Source organism: Carassius carassius, chromosome 39, assembly GCF_963082965.1.
Source record: "Carassius carassius chromosome 39, fCarCar2.1, whole genome shotgun sequence".
NCBI classification, from domain to species: domain Eukaryota; kingdom Metazoa; phylum Chordata; class Actinopteri; order Cypriniformes; family Cyprinidae; genus Carassius; species Carassius carassius.
This window is the reverse complement of record NC_081793.1, coordinates 24,878,946-24,897,817: the sequence shown is the minus strand read 5'-3', so window position 1 is coordinate 24,897,817 and position 18,872 is coordinate 24,878,946. Positions and strand designations below refer to the sequence as shown.

The 18,872-nt window shown below is 38.1% G+C and overlaps 2 protein-coding genes across 3 annotated transcripts in view; one reads left to right on the top strand and one right to left on the bottom strand.

Moving 5' to 3' along the window:
* Nucleotides 1–863, top strand: part of pus7 (pseudouridine synthase 7) — a 26,628-nt gene extending 25,765 nt beyond the window's left edge. For both annotated transcript variants that reach the window (XM_059531342.1, XM_059531343.1), the window contains 2 exons: nucleotides 110–201; nucleotides 360–863. In XM_059531342.1, coding sequence (XP_059387325.1) covers nucleotides 110–201; nucleotides 360–496 — 229 coding nt within the window. In that variant the 3' untranslated portion in view covers nucleotides 497–863. The remainder of the gene's footprint in view (nucleotides 1–109; nucleotides 202–359) is intronic.
* Nucleotides 1–18,872, bottom strand: part of LOC132121680 (cadherin-12-like) — a 388,852-nt gene that overhangs the window by 318,871 nt on the left and 51,109 nt on the right. The gene's annotated exons all lie outside the window — the stretch shown is intronic.

The window sequence follows — 18,872 nt, the reverse complement described above, 5'->3', positions numbered from 1 at the left end:
CTGAACGAATCATTTTGGTGAACGAACTGAAAATGAACAAATCTCTTGAAAGAATCATAATTTCCACCACTAGTTCTGATGGAATCTATCTGATCTTTCTTCTCTGAAGGGAACTGATCCAGTACGATGATCCACGAGTGCCTCTCGTTCACACAGATGTGGAGAAATTAGAAAACGCTCCAGCTCCGGTTTACCTCAAAGGTACTAAACACACACATTTACTCAGCTCTCTGAATAGGGAAGTTCCATAGACTTCTGTTGGTTTCTTTCTCTGCCTGGTCAAAAAATGTCATACACTCTTTTTCGTTGGACTGTTTTTAGCTTTAACCACATATGTTTGTGTGTATGTGTGTGTGCAGAAGGGAAGTATCGGGCCCTGAAAATGGAGTTTTCTCTGCCATCCTCCACGTACGCCACGATGGCCGTCAGAGAAGTGCTGAAGATGGACACCAGCATCAAGAATCAGACTCAGCTCAACACCAGCTGGCTGAACTGACCGTCACAAACATGCTCAGGATTTTCTGCCAGCTTTATTCTGCTCACATTTTTTCAGTGATTAAGACTTTCTCATGTTTGTCATTTGGACACCGTGAAGAAGCCACAGCACCGTTTTCAGTTTTAGTTTTAGAATTTGTTTTTTAGTGAGGCTTTTTTAAAGCTCCGACAGAGTATAAAGACAGTTCTTACACATATTTCCAGAACTTTAGCATAAACAAACATTTAGCAGTAAATGAACATGTACCGGTTCTTGTAAGATTCATTTTGCTATTTGATTATGATTATTATTGTAAATTGTTTGATTCCTGCTGAATATTCAGTTTGTCAGTGTAAATATTTTAATCTGAATAAATGAATCTGACTGATTTCTGTGTGTATCACTGATTTACTCATCTGTCAGACATGTTCTCTATTACACTGGATTCACACTCGTAAGGTCATTCTCACCCAGAGCCCAGAACCATGATAACACGTCTTCTGCTGGTTGGATTAGGCTTTGCCCTGGGTTATCGAAGAATTCAGAAAATGGGAACAGCTGTCCAAAGCTTCATAAGGCTGCCCGTTATGATTGAAGCAGTGGGCAGAGCGGTCAGCACTGAGACTATTAACCACAATATGAATACCATCACGGAGAAGCTCACGGCTTTGCAAAGGAAAATGGATGGATTTGGAGACCAGAATGGACTAAGAGAGTAACCGTGTAAATTAGAATGCGGCTACTCGCCCCAAGACCAAACAAATCGCAATACAAAACACTACAGTGAGACGCTCTTGCGTGCCTCCCCCCTCTTCCACAGACACCTGCTGATTGTTGACTCTGTCTGGGACCTGATCAAGGATGTCTTCATGGCAACTTGCTGTTTCTCTATCACAATCTGCGGACTGAGGCACATAGATATGAATGCCAGCTCTCCGAATGGCTGCAGGACCAGATGGCTGCTTGCCTGTGCTGGATTACCCCGACCCCCCCACTTCCCCTCCCCTGTTGCAAAGTCGTGTGGTTAAGCTGTATTGATAATGTGACTGTTGCTGAGGTGTTTTTCCTGTTGTCACACTGTACTCCCAAAGGAGCATAGTCTGGGTGCTGTTTTTTTCTCCTCTCTTCCCTAATGTCATGCTGTATTCCTTCCTCAATTCCCTGTCTTCCTGTCCTGTCTACCCCCTTGTCATATTGTATGTATGTTGTGTATATACATGTATACGCCTTATTCAGCCCACCGCCATTTTGATTCGAAAACGAGGCTGTGAGGGTAGACCGGAATTAACAACAACTAAACATGGCTGTGTGGACTACGAACCTGTCATATCTTCCTCCTCCTACGCTCAATGTTGTGGAGTCATGGGCGGACGAAGGATCAAAAATTCTAAAACAACAACTGATCGAGGGTTATATCCATGATGTTGAAGGTAAACAGTCACTTTTCCAACTTTCTTGTGAGGTTAGCTTAGCATACTGCATAGAAGATCATGATAGCGCTAATGTTGCCGAATGACCTTGTGACGATCGTGTACCCAGAGAGACACAGGGAGATAGCAAGATCTAATTGCAGGTATTTATTCAAGGGTAATCCAAATAGTAGTCAGAACAAGCAAAGGTCAATACCAAAAGACAGTCCAAAATAAACAAAAGGGAAGGAACAGGAAAGGGAACTCGGGAAACGAGAGGACTCGGAGGACGAGCAGACTGGGATGAATCTTGGGGAACGAGAAGGCTGGATACATGAAGGGTAAGGACTCCATACAAACAACAGGAAAAGACTGGTATTTATAGGGAGGCTAATGACAATAAAGTGACTGCACCTGGTGCAATTAGCAGGAGTGCAATTACTGTGATGACAGGACAAGACTAGAGGAATTCTAGTGCCTACGGTGAAGTGCCTAAGGGGAAGTGTGCCCACTAGTGGTCACCCAGGGAAACAGAGAATAGACAGCGTGACAGACCTAACGTTACATACTGATTGTAGCCTGCCTATGTGCTGCTAACATTAGCCTCTTAGCCAACTCGAAGTGTTGAACTGTAGTGTTTAATGTCCATGATACCTGTGGTTTACAGTGAAGAGAAACAAAGCAGGCTGTAGTGTTAGGGCCCAGTCTTTTCACTCAATGCGAAAGAACGAGGCGCCTTACAACATGAAGGTATTTGTTGTGTTGTTGTGAGGAAATTTCTACGTTACACCCTCCATGTTCAGGACGGTTCATGTTGAGTTCAAGTTTTGGCCCTTAGTTCATTTTTGGACCTTGTTTGTATGTTTGGCGTTTCTAGTAAGCAGTGTCATTCTACAATGCAAGTGGTTATTGGTGACATGAATATGGTCTTAAGTAGTTTTTCTGATCTTTAATGTTGTAAATACATTTATTTTTATAAGTACTGGGGGAATAAAATGTTTAGGCTGATAAAAAAAAACAGATGTAATAAGTAGATTGTAACTAATTACTTTTTTATAACACTTGTTATAACGTAAGTTTAACTTAGTTATACCAACAACCGTTATAGTTTGGAAATACTTTTAAGACCAAAAAAAAAAAAAAAAAACACCTGTTATTTTGTACACCTCGTCTTGAAATGTGGGTTAGGGTTAGTTAATAATGTTTTTTTCTTAATAACGTCTTCTTTTATCCGATACACCCAATGCACTTGTAAAGCAGGATTGGGGCACTGTAATCATTTACTAGGACTACTTTACACACTGGCTCACTACCTAAAAATGGAACATAACTCTGTACCACCAAGAGCAAGTAAAACCTCTTTTCCTCAAACTTGGCATGTGCCATCAAGAACATTAGGACTAAAGCCAAAGCCAATCAGCACAGTATCGGTTTCCAAAGTAAAACCACCAAATAGTAGTACCCATAGAGTAAACCGCACAAGTGAGGGAATTCTCCCAAATGTTTACTGCCCAGTCCCTGTCCCATTGACCTGTGGTGAATTTTAAGAGAATCTGAGGGGAAAACCTAAAAGCATCAGGCAGCAGAAACCACATGTTTAAACTATTAACCGCCAGTAACCAACAAAAACAACTTGTCACCACAGAGTTGGGCGACTTACTTTTAGGGTCTGTTTTATCATACCAATTACCCTAGCAGACTGTGTCCTTTGAAGAGCACCCTACACTGCCTCTTCCTCCACAATCATGCTCCTACGCATCTGTATTAAACCAGGAAGAACATGATTTCTACAGAGGTCTGATAATTACCTCCTAAGATTCACTACACCTGGAAAGTGGAACCAGGGACCAAAGCAGCATCACTTGGCATCGGCTACGTGCAGAGAGGATCACATCAACATCTTTTAAGCGAATCTGTTCTAGAGTTAAAGACTTTGACAAGTTAGCTGCTGACACGTGTGCAAAACAAACCATTCAGGCCAAAGCTATGAAAAGAGGCATACAACTTGAGCCTATTGCTGCTGCAGAATATGAAAAACTCACTGGAAACAAATTGTTTCCCTGTGGCTTAATAATTAATCTTCATGCCCCTCACCTAGGAGCCTCACCTGACAGGAAAGTAGTTGACCTTACAGCAGATCCTGCCCACGGTCTTCTCGAGATCAAATGCCCAAACAAAAGACAGCTTCAAAAACTGCTCATATTAAATGCAGCAGGGAACTTCACTCTAAAAAAAGACCCACGAGCACTACTATCAGATTGTTGGACAAATGGGGATTAGTGGGTTTACCTGGTGTGACTTTTTTGTAAAATGCAATAGCCTGGAACACCTGGAATGTATTCATTTCAACAAAGATGAAAGGGAGGAGCTGAAGTGTAAGCTTGATTTTTTTTTTTTTTCAGCTGTTTCTTACCAGTTCTCTGCAACAGGAGAGTGTAAACAGAAACAAAACCTCAAATTACCTTTTGAAGTGTATTTAATCTTTAATATTTAAAGGGATAGTGCCAAACCTGCATAAATTAATTTTTGTATGCTGAACACATTAGATAATTTGAGGAATGTGGGTAACAAAACAGTTTGCAATAGGGACTGATTTTCCATAGTCTGGAAGAAAAAAAGTCAACTTGCATTCCTCAAAGTATTTTCTATGTTAACTAGGAGAAAGAAATCAATACAGGTTTGGAACAAATTTATGTTAAGCAATTTATGACCAAATTTCCAATTTGGATAAACTATTACCTTAATGTAAATACATTGCATTCTCTGTTAAATAGTTTTTTCCCCATGTAAAAAAAGAAAAACTCTGATTTTAATTTACCATCTTTATAAACTGTAAATATGACATGAAACTGGATTCCTATGAAATGCAGAATGTTTTTTTTAATTCTCTCAAACTTCAGACATGTCTGAAAATATTAATAATACAAATGTTATTACAAATAGAAACTAATTAAAAGGTAAATTTTTACATTGAAATGTTTTTGTTACAAAAATGTGGTAAGAATTACAATATGTAAAAATCATAATTTATTTAAAAAATAATATATGTAAATTTGTTTGTATAACATTTTTCTTAAATATACATGTAATCCAGTATATAAACTATATATAATAAATATACAAATTTCACTTTTGTGAATCCATGTGCACTTTTTTCGGAACATTTATACGCTCACTCAAAACAGTGGACCATGAAAATTTGTGAGGATACAACACACAGTCCAGAGATTTACAGAACCAAATGACAAAGGAATCACCCGATCAAAAATGTGATATTCCTTGATTTGACGAATGGCCCGTTCAATGTGAATCCTCAAACGAGCAATGTTGTTTGTTTGTGCGAGCTCCTCATGGCTGAACTGTCCACTTGGGCCGAGAAAAGATGGAATAACTACTGTGGCATGAATTTCATCAAGTAGGTCTTTGATTAAAAAGCCTTTGTCTACCATCACAGCATCACCCTCTTCAAGAAGATTCAAAATGCCAGATGAATTGTTGATGTCTTTATCAGAGATGCTTCCTGTGTAAAGACTGCTCACAAAAGTCCGGGGAAATTCTGACCAGAGATTTGAGTGTAGTTGTGCCTTTGTAGTGTGAGTAAGTCTCAGAGTTCAGTACCTTAGAGCTGGCAGATTGGACTCGAATTTCAATACAATCCAGGATAACTCTGGTTTTGGAGTAGAGAGCTTTAAAATACTCTGGCATAAGTTCATCAACTGCAGGGCCCGTATTCATACAGATTCTAAGAGTCCGGTCAAAAAAAAAACTTAATTTAGCTTAAACACTTTTACGTAGGAGTCTTAGCTTAAGAGCGATTCGGGACCGATCTGAGAGCAACTCTGAGTAAAGAAAAGACAAAAACTTTCATCTTAGTGAGGAGGCGGGGTTGACCCTGTTGCCATGTATGACACAATCTTTTGAAGACTGTGATTGGTTGGTTCTCCAAGAACGAAAAAAAGAGTGATTTTAAGTATAGGGTCTATTCTAACTCACTTTGAATTTACATGCGTAATTTTTCCTATTTGACCATTCTCTCACACACACACACATTATATGTGTGTATATAAATCCTTTTTTTATTTACCATGCTTTTAATTTCCTATAAGGTATTTGATTGATTATATTGATTGATTATAGAATGATAAAAATTGTTCCACTCTTTCCAATTACAGTGATTGCTGTCCTATTTAAGTGGCGGTTTGAATGTTGGATTTAATGTATCAAACATGGAATCAAAACCAAGAAGGGCGAGAAAGCCAGACTGGACAGAGGAACAGTGTTTACTGTTAGCCCAGTTAGTGGATGAACACAAGGCCATTCGTAAAGGAAGATTCGGGCCGGGTGTCACAGCAAGGGACAAGAAGCAGACATGGGAGCGTATAGCACAAACTATTACTCAGTTCACAGATCCACTTTATTAAAGTTACTGACACAACACTTGCTATGTCTGCTGTGGAAAGATATAGCAGAAATCCAAAGAGTAGTATGCTATTTCCAATTTAGCAGGTGAGAGCAGGACAGCATATACCCACAATGCACTCCAACAATCAATAACAGAAACACTTGGAAGAGTTAAGTCTTTATTTTTGGCAACAACAGAACATTTTTACATTTGGCAAAGCCTTTTATCCAAGCATCTTGCATTGCAATTATACATCATCAGCTCTTTGGAATATAAACCATGACTGTGGTGCTGTTATTGCCATGATTACGGTTTGAGCTACAATTTGAACCTGCATTTCTGGTGACAAGATTACAGTAGTATATAAAGTACCTGAAAGCCATAATCCAGTAAAAGTACAGATATCTTACTAGAAAAATTACTTTGGTAGAAGCTGAAGTCACTGTTTAGAATATTACTTAAGTATAAGTCTTAAAGTATGTGAAATTGATTGTACTTAACTATGAAAAGTATTTTTTAAACCCTAAAATTAAAATGAAGTACTTAAAATAAAAGTACAAGTAAAGGCAAAACGGAAAATTAGCAAATAAATACAAACACACACACACACACACACAGACATATATATATATATATATATATATATATCATATCATACCATAGACTGTATAAAAACAGGTTCATACACCGTTTGAGTAGCAAGATTGTTTTAAGATTTAACTCTTTTCCATTTTTTTTTTTTAATAAGAAGCACTTAATCTCTACTTAGTGTCTTTCATTCCAACATAAGAAAACATTTCTGGAAATTGCATTTAGATGTATTTACACAGTTTAATGTAGAAAATGTGGATGCATTTAAATTGCAGTTACAGAAGCATAAATAGGCTTGTTTAACATAAAATGTTAAATTCTGATATTTTGTGATCTTTGTTTGGATCTATTTTCATTGGCAAAAAAAAAGCAATATTTTGTTTAAAATGTAAGTCACTCTTAGTGTGATATAGATTAAGTTAACTATATTAAATTATATAAATATAAAAAGCATACAGAAGCACTTTTGCCATCTACAATTTAGAATGCCTTGAAATTAGAGTTTTATTAGACTAATAAATCACGTGCATCCACTCTCTGTGTGCAATTTGTTGATATACTTGATAATGACAGATTGCACATCATTACAACAACACTTACCATATTACCGTAGACAATGCTGTATTGCACATCCCTGACTTGAATTGAGAGGAAAATGAATCATCCGCGGTTGTGTGTTCACTTGTTGGCACGAGTAAAAGTGTTTTAAGGAGTCTTAACTGGCAAGCGCCAGACCACTGATTCATCAAACCTGCTATCCTGAAGTCCGTGTTTCAGAGTCAGTGGCATAATATAAATGTGTTTCTATTGGTCAATGTTAGAGGAGCTCAGCTTAGCCTGCTCCAGACCTGGTTAGTTACCCAGCATAAGTTGCAACAGTGACTGAGCTTGAGCCATGGTAATTTTGCTCTATGAAACCAAATCAAGAGCAAATAAGTCAGAGTAACTGAAATAAGCCTGGCTTATTTGTTAAACTTGTTTTATGAACTAGCCCCCAGATACTTAAAATCTGTCCCTGCCACTGCTACTTTATTAGAAGAGTACCCTACTGATCTAGGGACAGTAATTTACGATAACATGATATACAATAATAATAACAAAATGAATAAAAAAAAATATTATAATGTTGTGTAGTAATAATCTATAACACTATAGACACAGCTAGGTTTACTCGTTAAAAAACTTGTGATAAAATAATTTATTTATAACTGTATTAGAGTCATGCACACATGTTATACAGTCATGCATTAGTTTGAGTGCTGACAGCTATTATGGGAGTGGCTTGACGAAGCGCAGGAGATGCAGATAACTTAAGAAACTAATTAATGCTGTCACGTAACAAATCTGCTTCAAGGATAAAATTAAATAAATTGCTAATTACAACACTAAAATAAAAATGCAAAGCCTGTACAAATACTAGAAATCATGCATATAAATAATTGTGAATTATGTAAAAAAAAACCATTTAATTTATCTATTATTGCATATATGTTGTTTTGTTCGCGTTTCCAAAAATTGATCAAGTTTTTCATCATGTGTCTCGCCACCAGCCAATCGCTGCATTGATGATTGTGGTTTCGAGTATCGATATGTCTGCCCTTTTCGAGGAACATGAGAATGCATATTAATCTTAGACAACTTAATCCAGATATTTAAATAAAATCCACATATTCATTAAAAGAACCAAATTAGCCAGAGATCAGTTATCACAGATTAGTATATCTGGAATCTTTCAAATGATCTCAGATGTATTACGCGAGGTACGAAGAATGGTCCCCAGGTGATTCTTTATCTTTCTCCTGCTTAAGCCGGGGTCACAATACAGGAGTGAAACAGTTGCTCACACTATACAACAAGATTTGTTCTCATCTGTCGTTGTCTTGTCATAGCTGCACGGACACTACACAACAAAATGCTAACAAGGTGCATACACTTCAAAACATACAGTGAAGAGGCGTCTCTGACCATAAGCGAAAATATGTTTTCTCACATAAATTCTTGCGAGAAATTAGTGATTATTGGTCATTTCTTCGACCAAGGATGATCAAATGCTAATGTTAATCAAGCACACCTGAGCATGCTAATCAATGTCTTCAGGGTCATTAGAAAATCAGGCTTGGTTCTCAAATCCATGGCAAGATTTGAGGAATAAATCTCTCACAGTGGTGCATCATGGGAGGTGGGAGAAACCAAGTGTGGAGGATAAAGGGATTTTTTGTCACTCTTTAATATGATCTTCTGGAGAATTGCTCCATCCTGCTAGTGTGACTATTTTGAATTTTTTTTTTTAAGTCACCTTTATTTGTATAGTGTTTTTAACAATACATATTGTGACAACGCAGCTTTACAGAATCATATTTAAAATAGTGTGTCAATAGTACAAGGACAATAGTAAACAAAATTTTCCAGTTAAAGGCAGTTCATCGTTGAATTCAGTGATGCCATCTCAGTACAGTTTAGATAGTATCTGTGCAATCATTTGCAATCAAGTCAACGACATCGCTGTAAATGAAGTGACCCCAACTAAGCAAGCCCAGGGTTGCAAACCCTCACGCATCTGGCGTGACACTCACGCTTTCAGCATCGATCTCACGCTGAAGTCCAAATGTGAGTGTCACGTCAGATGCGTGAGAGCTGGCAACCCTGCAAGCCAGAGGCGACAGCGGCAAGGAACCGAAAGTGGAGCTGTTTACTTTGACCTCATCTATTTTGCATGTAAAAATACAATGTGTAATGTAATAATTAGGGTTGTGCCTGAAGCTGAATACCTTATTCAGAATGGTACGTACAATGGCTTCAAAAACGAATAACGGACAAGGAATAATTCTGCCTGAATAGTCGGCAGAGGATGACACAGTCTGGTGTTTGCTAGATAACAGTTGGTTCAGGAGATCACCACAATATTATACCCAGACCTCTAAAGTCACGAGAGTGAAATGAATGAATGTAAACTTTATGAATGAAAAGAGCTCAAATCAAACACCACATTGCTGTTGTCTCTCCCTGCATCTCTCAGAAATCAGAGCTTTGCAAGAGTAATATCACCTATAATTATACATCATACAAGCGCCACTTCAGCATGTTTTTACCAGGGTAAGACACACAGTAAATAGCCCAAAGTTTCCTAGCAACGACGATCACGCAGTAGTGTAATGAGAAAACGAGGCAAAACACTTACAAACTGCTGTCCTTATCTGTTGCTCGACTGTTTCTTCTTATGAGGGTTTCAAACTTGCAGAACAGGTTTAGATAGGACAAATGCCTGTCGCTTTGATTTTGAAGAAAGATTTTGATCCACTTCAAATGTTGACTACTGTATAGTGCAATAAGGTTTATTATTTATTACTTAATTTCAGAGGTAGTTGCCTTAACTAAAAAAAATCCATACAATATTTTTTTAGAGTGTGAAATAAATTCTCACAGAATGTAGCCTATTCATTACCAATATATTGAATCATCTCTTTATGTTTTTTGTAAATCCCAAACAGAGTCCATACATCAGTAAAGTATCCATCTATGGACATGTTTTATTGGCTGTTTTAAATTTGGGAACACACACATATATACAATACAGACGTGACAAAAAAATATATATATTTTTTATTTATTTATTTCTGGAGACATTATATTTTGTAGACTTTGTGATTTACAATGAACAAACCAGAAGCAAGAATATCTGCAGAGAAGGGTTGTCCATTCTCAAAACATAAAATATAAATTTTATTTAAATTTTCGTTTTTGTGTTTTAGAGGAAAATTCAATGTTAAGGCATCACTCCATTACGGACCTTACTGAAAGAAAAAATTATGCAAACACGTATAAAATGCTTTAAAAACTTATAACAGAGATATATAGAGTGAATTTAATAGGTCTGCCTCCAATGTAGGATTTTTCTTGCTACTAGTCATTCATTTGTCATTAATCAACTAATCACAGGTTTATATTAAATTTATATCTGTAATCCAACCTTAATATATTCCGCGCTAAAGCACATGCATTGAAGTTTGCCACAAAGCACAGGCAGAAGTAGCCTAATAATTGTTTTATTATTTTAACCATTTATTAATAAACAAATGTTTTCTTGTCGGCTGCAAGATGAAATTCACAAGTGCTGTCTCTATCCAAATACACACACCTTTAGAGAGAGAAATACAACCTTCATAGATGACAATCCTTTAATTTGAATTGATTTGTTTAAAAGTAGACATTTCAAGCTTTCTGTATATATATTTCTCATGTATGCGAGACACCCCAATTTTAAGTTAATTCATGATCAGGAAAAAAATAAATTCAAGGGATGCCTCCCTGTCATGCGTGCATTTTTAATGCATGAGCATGAATAATTTTCGCACAAACACTCAAATATGAATAATAATTCACATTTTGCATATGCATTACAAAGTAAATAATTTTTTTACATGCAATTATCGAAAATAAAACCAAAGAAGATTTTTAATGAATATAAAATATTTAGACAAATAAGTATAAATGCTGCACGTGCCCTCAGCATCATGCGCCGCACAAATCTTGCACTCTGATGTTTTAAGGAATATGATACACACCTGCATTTAAATACGGCTGTAATTTATTACTTAAATTATATGAAAGCAAGTAAAGAAAGCTCCCTTTAAAATCACTCAAGTTGTCAATTAATGAAGCTCTTTTTTACATTGTGTGCACTTTGTTGATCCGACAGCCATTTCATAGTCTAGGTGCCGCTGCTGGAGGGTACCATTCCACAGATAAGGATGCTGGCTTGCAGTGTAAATGTAAAACATACAACACCAGAACAAATAATTAAATATAAACCTTGCCCATTTCATCATTCATCGTAATTTTTAACTGTATAAATGTTTAAATGTTTAACCAATTTTGTAGACATCGCCTAACCCTAACCTTGACGAGTAGTCAGTGCAGGCAAACAGACCATGTTAATGCTTCGTGCAGTGCATGTGTGAGATATGAGGTACGTGCACACAGCTTGCTCATGGTCATGGACTTCGTGACATCTCCTCCCCCTTTACTTAGAATGTCCCATTGGTCTCCTAGACAGGAAATCAGCTGCACAGTTCTCAGGATCAGTCTGATATAAAACTTCAATGTCAAAGGGTTGCACAGAAAAACAAAATTGTTTAATAGGAGCATTAGTGTCTCATGTGGCCCAACCAAGTTAAGGCCTAATGATCAGTCTCTAGGGTGAATTTTCTGCCCACCAGGTAGCATCTAAAGCAGCTGTATCCAAACTTGGTCCTGGGGGGCCACTTTCCTGCAGAGTTTAGCTCCAACCCCAATTAAACACACCTGAACAGCTAAACAAGCTCTAACCATACTAGAGCTCTAACCATAGCCATACCAGAAGTCAAGTCAAGTCATCTTTATTTATATAGCGCTTTAAACAAAATACATTGCATTAAAGCAACTGAACAAAATTCATTAGGAAAACAGTGTGTCAATAATGCAAAAATGATAGTTAAAGGCAGTTCATCATAGAATTCAGTGATGTCATCTCTGTTCAGTTTAAATAGTTTCTGTGCATTTATTTGCACATTTATTTTGCAGAAACTTCCAGGAAGGGTTTTTGGAGCTGGTTGGAGCAAAACTCTGCATGACAGTGGCCCTCCAGGGCCGAGTTTGTACACCCCGATTTTAAAAAAAAGCCCATTTCACAGCTAAATATTATTTTTCTACTCTTGAGTAAATTTGTATCTCTTGGAAGAAGTTTTCTGCTTTTTTGAGGTAGGTCACTCTGCATGCTTGATAGCTTCAATCTTTCCAACCTGAGGGCATGTAACTCCATGCCATCCAATGTAAGTAGTTTCCATTTTGGGAATGGCACATTTGTCGGGATGCATGGTAAGCCCTGCTGCTTTTATCCTTGCCAGTACCTCTGTCAAATGCTGTAGACCTGCTCCTGGAGAGTTACCATTCTGACGTGAACTGAAGGATATTCTGTTGACATTATAAAACCAGACACACGAGGAGACCTATCAACACCACATCTCATCAGTTCCTTGCTACTTGGTTGCTGTTTTGTGGGCTAAAGGAGGTCATACAGTTTATTAGATCGGTGGTAATAATGATTGGCTCATCAGTGTGTGTGTGTGTGTGTGTGTGTGTGTGTGTGTGTATATATATATATATATATATATATACAGTATATATACACAGGAGATTGTCATATAATTAGAATATCATCAAAAAGTTGATTTATTTCACTAATTCCATTCAAAAAGTAAAAACTTGTATATTATATTCACTTATATATTTCAAGTGTTTATTACTTTTCATTTTGATGATTATAACTGACAACTAAGGAAAATCCCAAATTCAGTATCTCAGAAAATTAGAATATTAATTTTGATGATTATAACTGACAACTAAGGAAAATCCCAAATTCAGTATCTCAGAAAATTAGAATATTACTTAAGACCAATACAAAGAAAGGATTTTTAGAAATCTTGGCCAACTGAAAAGTATGAAAATGAACAGTTTGAGCATGTACAGCACTCAATACTTAGTTGGGGCTCTTTCTGCCTGAATTACTGCAGCAATGTGGCATGGCATGGAGTCGATCAGTCTGTGGCACTGCTCAGGTGTTATGAGAGCCCAGGTTGCTCTGATAATGGCCTTCAGCTCTTCTGCATTCTTGGGTCTGGCATATCAAATCTTCCTCTTCACAATACCCCATAGATTTTCTATGGGGTTAAAGTCAGGTGAGTTTGCTGGCCAATTAGGAACAGGGATACCAGGATCCTTAAACCAGGTACTGGTAGCTTTGGCACTGTGTGCGGGTGCCAAGTCCTGTTTGCTGGCCTTGCTGTAGCTGATCGTTGCTCCGTGTAGCTGTTTTTTTTTTCTCTAGAATCTTTATCTTACTATCACTCTCTGTTTTTTTAAGTGATAAAATATAACTTAATTCACACCATATTTATGATATTATCGATCAATCTTATGAGATTAATTTTGATCGTTCACTTTTATTTTATATCCGTGAGTGCAGTACACCTGCATTGCATTAGCACTCGTTAGCATGTCATTAGCATTTTCATTCGAACCAATTGCTGTTTTCTTTACTCCTCTCCTCTCTCTCTCTCGCTCCAGTTTTTCACAAGTTCATCAAACAACTGAGGTAAGAATATTTCATCAAGCACGGTGAGTAATGGCTTCTCCTGCTACTGTTATTTGCATCTCTTGCCACATGTACAGTTTATCTATCTCTGTAGCAGATGAGGGATTCACATGTGATAAATGCAGGGAAATAGTTAGGCTAACAGAGAAGATTTCAGAATTAGAGACACGCATCCAAACTTTAATTGAGGACAGTAAGAATGTTAGGGCTCTAGATACGGCTTTGGATGCGTCTAGCTCAGGGATTCCTGTACATTATTAGGTTCTGGCAACAGACTCCCTGCAGCAGGGCAACTGGGTGACAGTGAGGCAGCGTATTCGTGGGTCAAAACACCGCTCTTCTGTTCCGATCAAAACATTAAACAGGTTCTCCCCACTCAGTGATGCACCCACTGAGAAACCTGATGAAAGTGCTCTAGTTATTGGTGATTCTATTGTACGGAACGTGAATATAGAGACACCAGCCACCATAGTCAAATGTTTACCGGGAGCCAGAGCGCCTGACATCTTGGCAAATTTAAAAGTGCTGGCTAATGCTAAACGTAAATACAGTAAGATTGTTATTCATGCTGGCGCTAATGATGTTCGACTTCGCCAGTCGGAGATCACTAAAAATAACATTAAAGAGGTGTGTGAACTTGCAAGCATGATGTCAGACACTTTAATATGCTCTGGTCCCCTCCCTGCTTACCGTGGTGACGAGATGCATAGCAGATTGTCATCACTCAATGGCTGGATGTCTGCTGGAAGTGGTGCCCACAGAATAACATAGGTTTCATAGACAATTGGACAAGCTTTTGGGGCAGACCTGACCTACTGAAAAGAGATGGTCTTCATCCCTCCTGGGGTGGCGCTGCTCTTCTCTCTAGAAATATGGCAAATAGTCTTAGAGTTTATACTTGACAAATTGGGGCCCAGGTCAGGAAGCAGACAGACTGGGTAAACCGACCGTCTGCTAGCTGCCTCACGTCTGAGAGGTCAGTTAATTCTCAGCACATAGAGACTCTTTCACCTAGATATCACACTATAGAGACTGTGTCTGTTCCCCGAACTAGAAAATACAAAAAACGTCCAAACCAAGTTAAGATTAACAATTTAATTGATGTTCAACAAATACAAAACAGATGCAATACGGATAAACAAATTATAAAGCTTGGCTAATTGAATATCATATCCCTTTCTACGAAAACACTTTTTGTAAATAATATGATCACTGATCATAATCTAAATGTGGTCGGTTTGACAGAAACCTGGCTAAAACCTTATAATTACATTATTTTAAATGAGTCCACCCCCCAAGATTACTGTTATAAACATGAGCAGCGTCTAAAAGGCAAAGGGGGAGGTGTTGCTTCAATTTATAACAACCTTTTTCAGGATTTCTCAGAGGGCAGGCTACAAGTATAACTCGTTTGAAGAAATGGTGCTTCATATAACATTATCGAGAGAAACAAATGTTAATGATAAATCCCCTGTTATGTTTGTACTGGCTATTGTATACAGGCCACCAGGGCACCATACAGACTTTATTAAAGAGTTTGGTGATTTTACATCCGAGTTAGTTCTGGCTGCAGATAAAGTTTTAATAGTTGGTGATTTAAATATCCATGTTGATAAGGAAAATTATTTATAAAAAGATTTATAGACATTCTGAACTCTATTGGGGTTAGACAGCACGTTTCAGGACCGACTCATTGTCGTTGATAGTATTGAAATTATGCAGCCAAGTGATGATCTCAGATCATTATTTAGTTATGTGCAAACTTCATATAGCCAAAATTGTAAATTCTACTTCTTGTTACGAGTATGGAAGAACCATCACTTCTAGGCGAGGCTTATCCGTCCGACGCTACGAGTCTCGAGTCTCGATTCAGTGATGTCATCTCTGTTCAGTTAAATAGTGTCTGTGCATTTATTTGCAATCAAGTCAACAATATCGCTGTAGATGAAGTGACCCCAACTAAGCAAGCCAGGACGACAGCGGCAAGGAACTGAAACTCCAACGTTGACAGAATGGAGTAAAAAAACTTGGGAGAAACCAGGCTCAGTTGGGGGGCCAGTTCTCCTCTGACCAGACGAAACCAGTAGTTCAATTCCAGGCTGCAGCAAAATCAGATTGTGCAGAAGAATTTTCATAGGCTACACCTGTATGAATTCTCATTTTACTTTTTGAACTCCATTATTGAGCCGAGTTTTGCTTGAAAATAGTCTACTGTTGATGACTGTGCAAGACTAATGGATTCAGGGTCAGGCTTGAATGAGCATGCTTCAGACTCGTGGTGTGAGCAGAGCGAAATTGGAGCGGGAAATGCGACGCTCCGTCCACCGTCCTTTTGAAATTGCCGCTCTGCGCTCTGTCCAAGATCCGCCCGCTCGCGCTCCCGCGTTGAGTTAAAACTCAACGCAGAGCGCAACCATGCAATTGTGGTTCTGGTCAAGCTCGATTAGCAATGGTTTACAAGACGCAGGCATGGGGTTGATCATCCAAGCGAGGCGTCCACAGCGTGAGGGTGTATAGCTAAGCTGGAGGAAAACAAAACTAGAGGTATTTCGTATTGCTTGGCGGGAAAGTAACATATCCTACAGAAAAGCATTAAAATCTGCTAGATCCGATTACTTTTCTTCTCTTTTAGAAGAAAACAAACATAACCCCAGGTATTTATTCAATACAGTGGCTAAATTAACGAAAAATAAAGCCTCAACAAGTGTTGACATTTGCCAACATCACAGCAGTAATGAGTTTATGAACTACTTTACTTCTAAGATCGATACTATTAGAGATAAAATTGCAACCATTCAGCCGTCAGCTACAGTATCACATCAGACAGTGCACTATAGACCCCCTGAGGAACAGTTCCACTCATTCTCTACTATAGGCGAGGAAGAATTGTATAAACTTGTTAAATCATCTAAACCAACAACATGTATGTTAGACCCTATACCATCTAAGCTCCTAAAAGAGGTGCTTCCAGAAGTCATAGATCCTCTTCTGACTATTATTAATTCCTCATTGTCATTAGGATATGTCCCCAAAACCTTCAAACTGGCTGTTATTAAGCCTCTCATCAAAAAACCACAGCTTGACCCCAAAGAACTAGTTAATTATAGACCAATCTCGAATCTCCCTTTTCTGTCCAAGATACTAGAAAAGGTGGTATCCTCACAATTATATTCCTTCTTAGAGAAAAATGGTATATGTGAGGATTTCCAGTCAGGATTTAGACCGTATCATAGTTCTGAGACTGCTCTCCTTAGAGTTACAAATGATCTGCTCTTATCATCTGATCGTGGGTGTATCTCTCTATTAGTTTTATTGGATCTTAGTGCTGCGTTTGACACAATTGACCACAACATTCTTTTGCATAGACTTGAACACTTTGTTGGCATTAATGGAAGTGCATTAGCATGGTTTAAATCGTACTTCTATGACCGCCATCAGTTCGTAGCAGTGAATGAAGATGTATCCTATCGATCACAAGTGCAGTATGGAGTACCTCAAGGCTCAGTACTAGGGCCGCTACTCTTCACGCTTTATATGTTACCCTTGGGAGATATCATAAGGAAACATGGTGTTAGCTTTCACTGTTATGCTGATGATACTCAACTCTATATATCTTCGCAGCCCGGTGAAACACACCAATTTGAAAAACTAATGGATTGCATAGTCGATATAAAAAACTGGATGACGAGTAATTTCTTACTGCTAAATTCTGAAAAAACAGAGGTGTTAATTATAGGACCTAAAAACTCCGCTTGTAATAACCTAGAACACTGTCTAAGACTTGATGGTTGCTCTGTCAATTCTTCATCATCAGTTAGGAACCTAGGTGTGCTATTTGATCACAATCTTTCCTTAGAAAGCCACGTTTCTAGCATTTGTAAAACTGCATTTTTCCATCTCAAAAATATATCTAAATTACGGTCTATGCTCTCAATGTCAAATGCAGAAATGTTAATCCATGCTTTTATGACCTCAAGGTTAGATTATTGTAATGCTTTATTGGGTGGTTGTTCTGCACGCTTAGTAAACAAACTACAGCTAGTCCAAAATGCAGCAGCAAGAGTTCTTACTAGAACCAGGAAGTATGACCACATTAGCCTGGTCCTGTCAACACTGCACTGGCTCCCTATCAAGCATCGTATAGATTTTAAAAAATTGCTTATTACCTATAAAGCCCTGAATGGTTTAGCACCTCAGTATTTGAATGAGCTCCTTTTACATTATAATCCTCTACGTCCGCTACGTTCTCAAAACTCAGGCAATTTGATAATACCTAGAATATCAAAATCAACTGCGGGCGGCAGATCCTTTTCCTATTTGGCGCCTAAACTTTGGAATAACCTACCTAACATTGTTCGGGAGGCAGACACACTCTTGCAGTTTAAATCTAGATTAAAGACCCATCTCTTTAACCTGGCATACACATAACATACTAATATGCTTTTATTATCCAAATCCGTTAAAGGATTTTTAGGCTGCATTAATTAGGTAAACCGGAACCGAAAACACTTCCCATAACACCCTATGTACTTGCTACATCATTAGAAGAATGGCATCTACGCTAATATTTGTCTGTTTCTCTCTTGTTCTGAGGTCACCGTGGCCACCAGATCCAGTCTGTGTCCAGATCAGAGGGTCACTGCAGTCACCCGGATCCAGTACGTATCCAGACCAGATGCTGGATCAGCACCTAGAAAGGACCTCTACATCCCTTAAAGACAGCGGAGACCAGGACAACTAGAGCCCCAGATACAGATCCCCTGTAAAGACCTTGTCTCAAAGGAGCACCAGGACAAGACCACAGGAAACAGATGATTCTTCTGCACAATCTGACTTTGCTGCAGCCTGGAATTGAACTACTGGTTT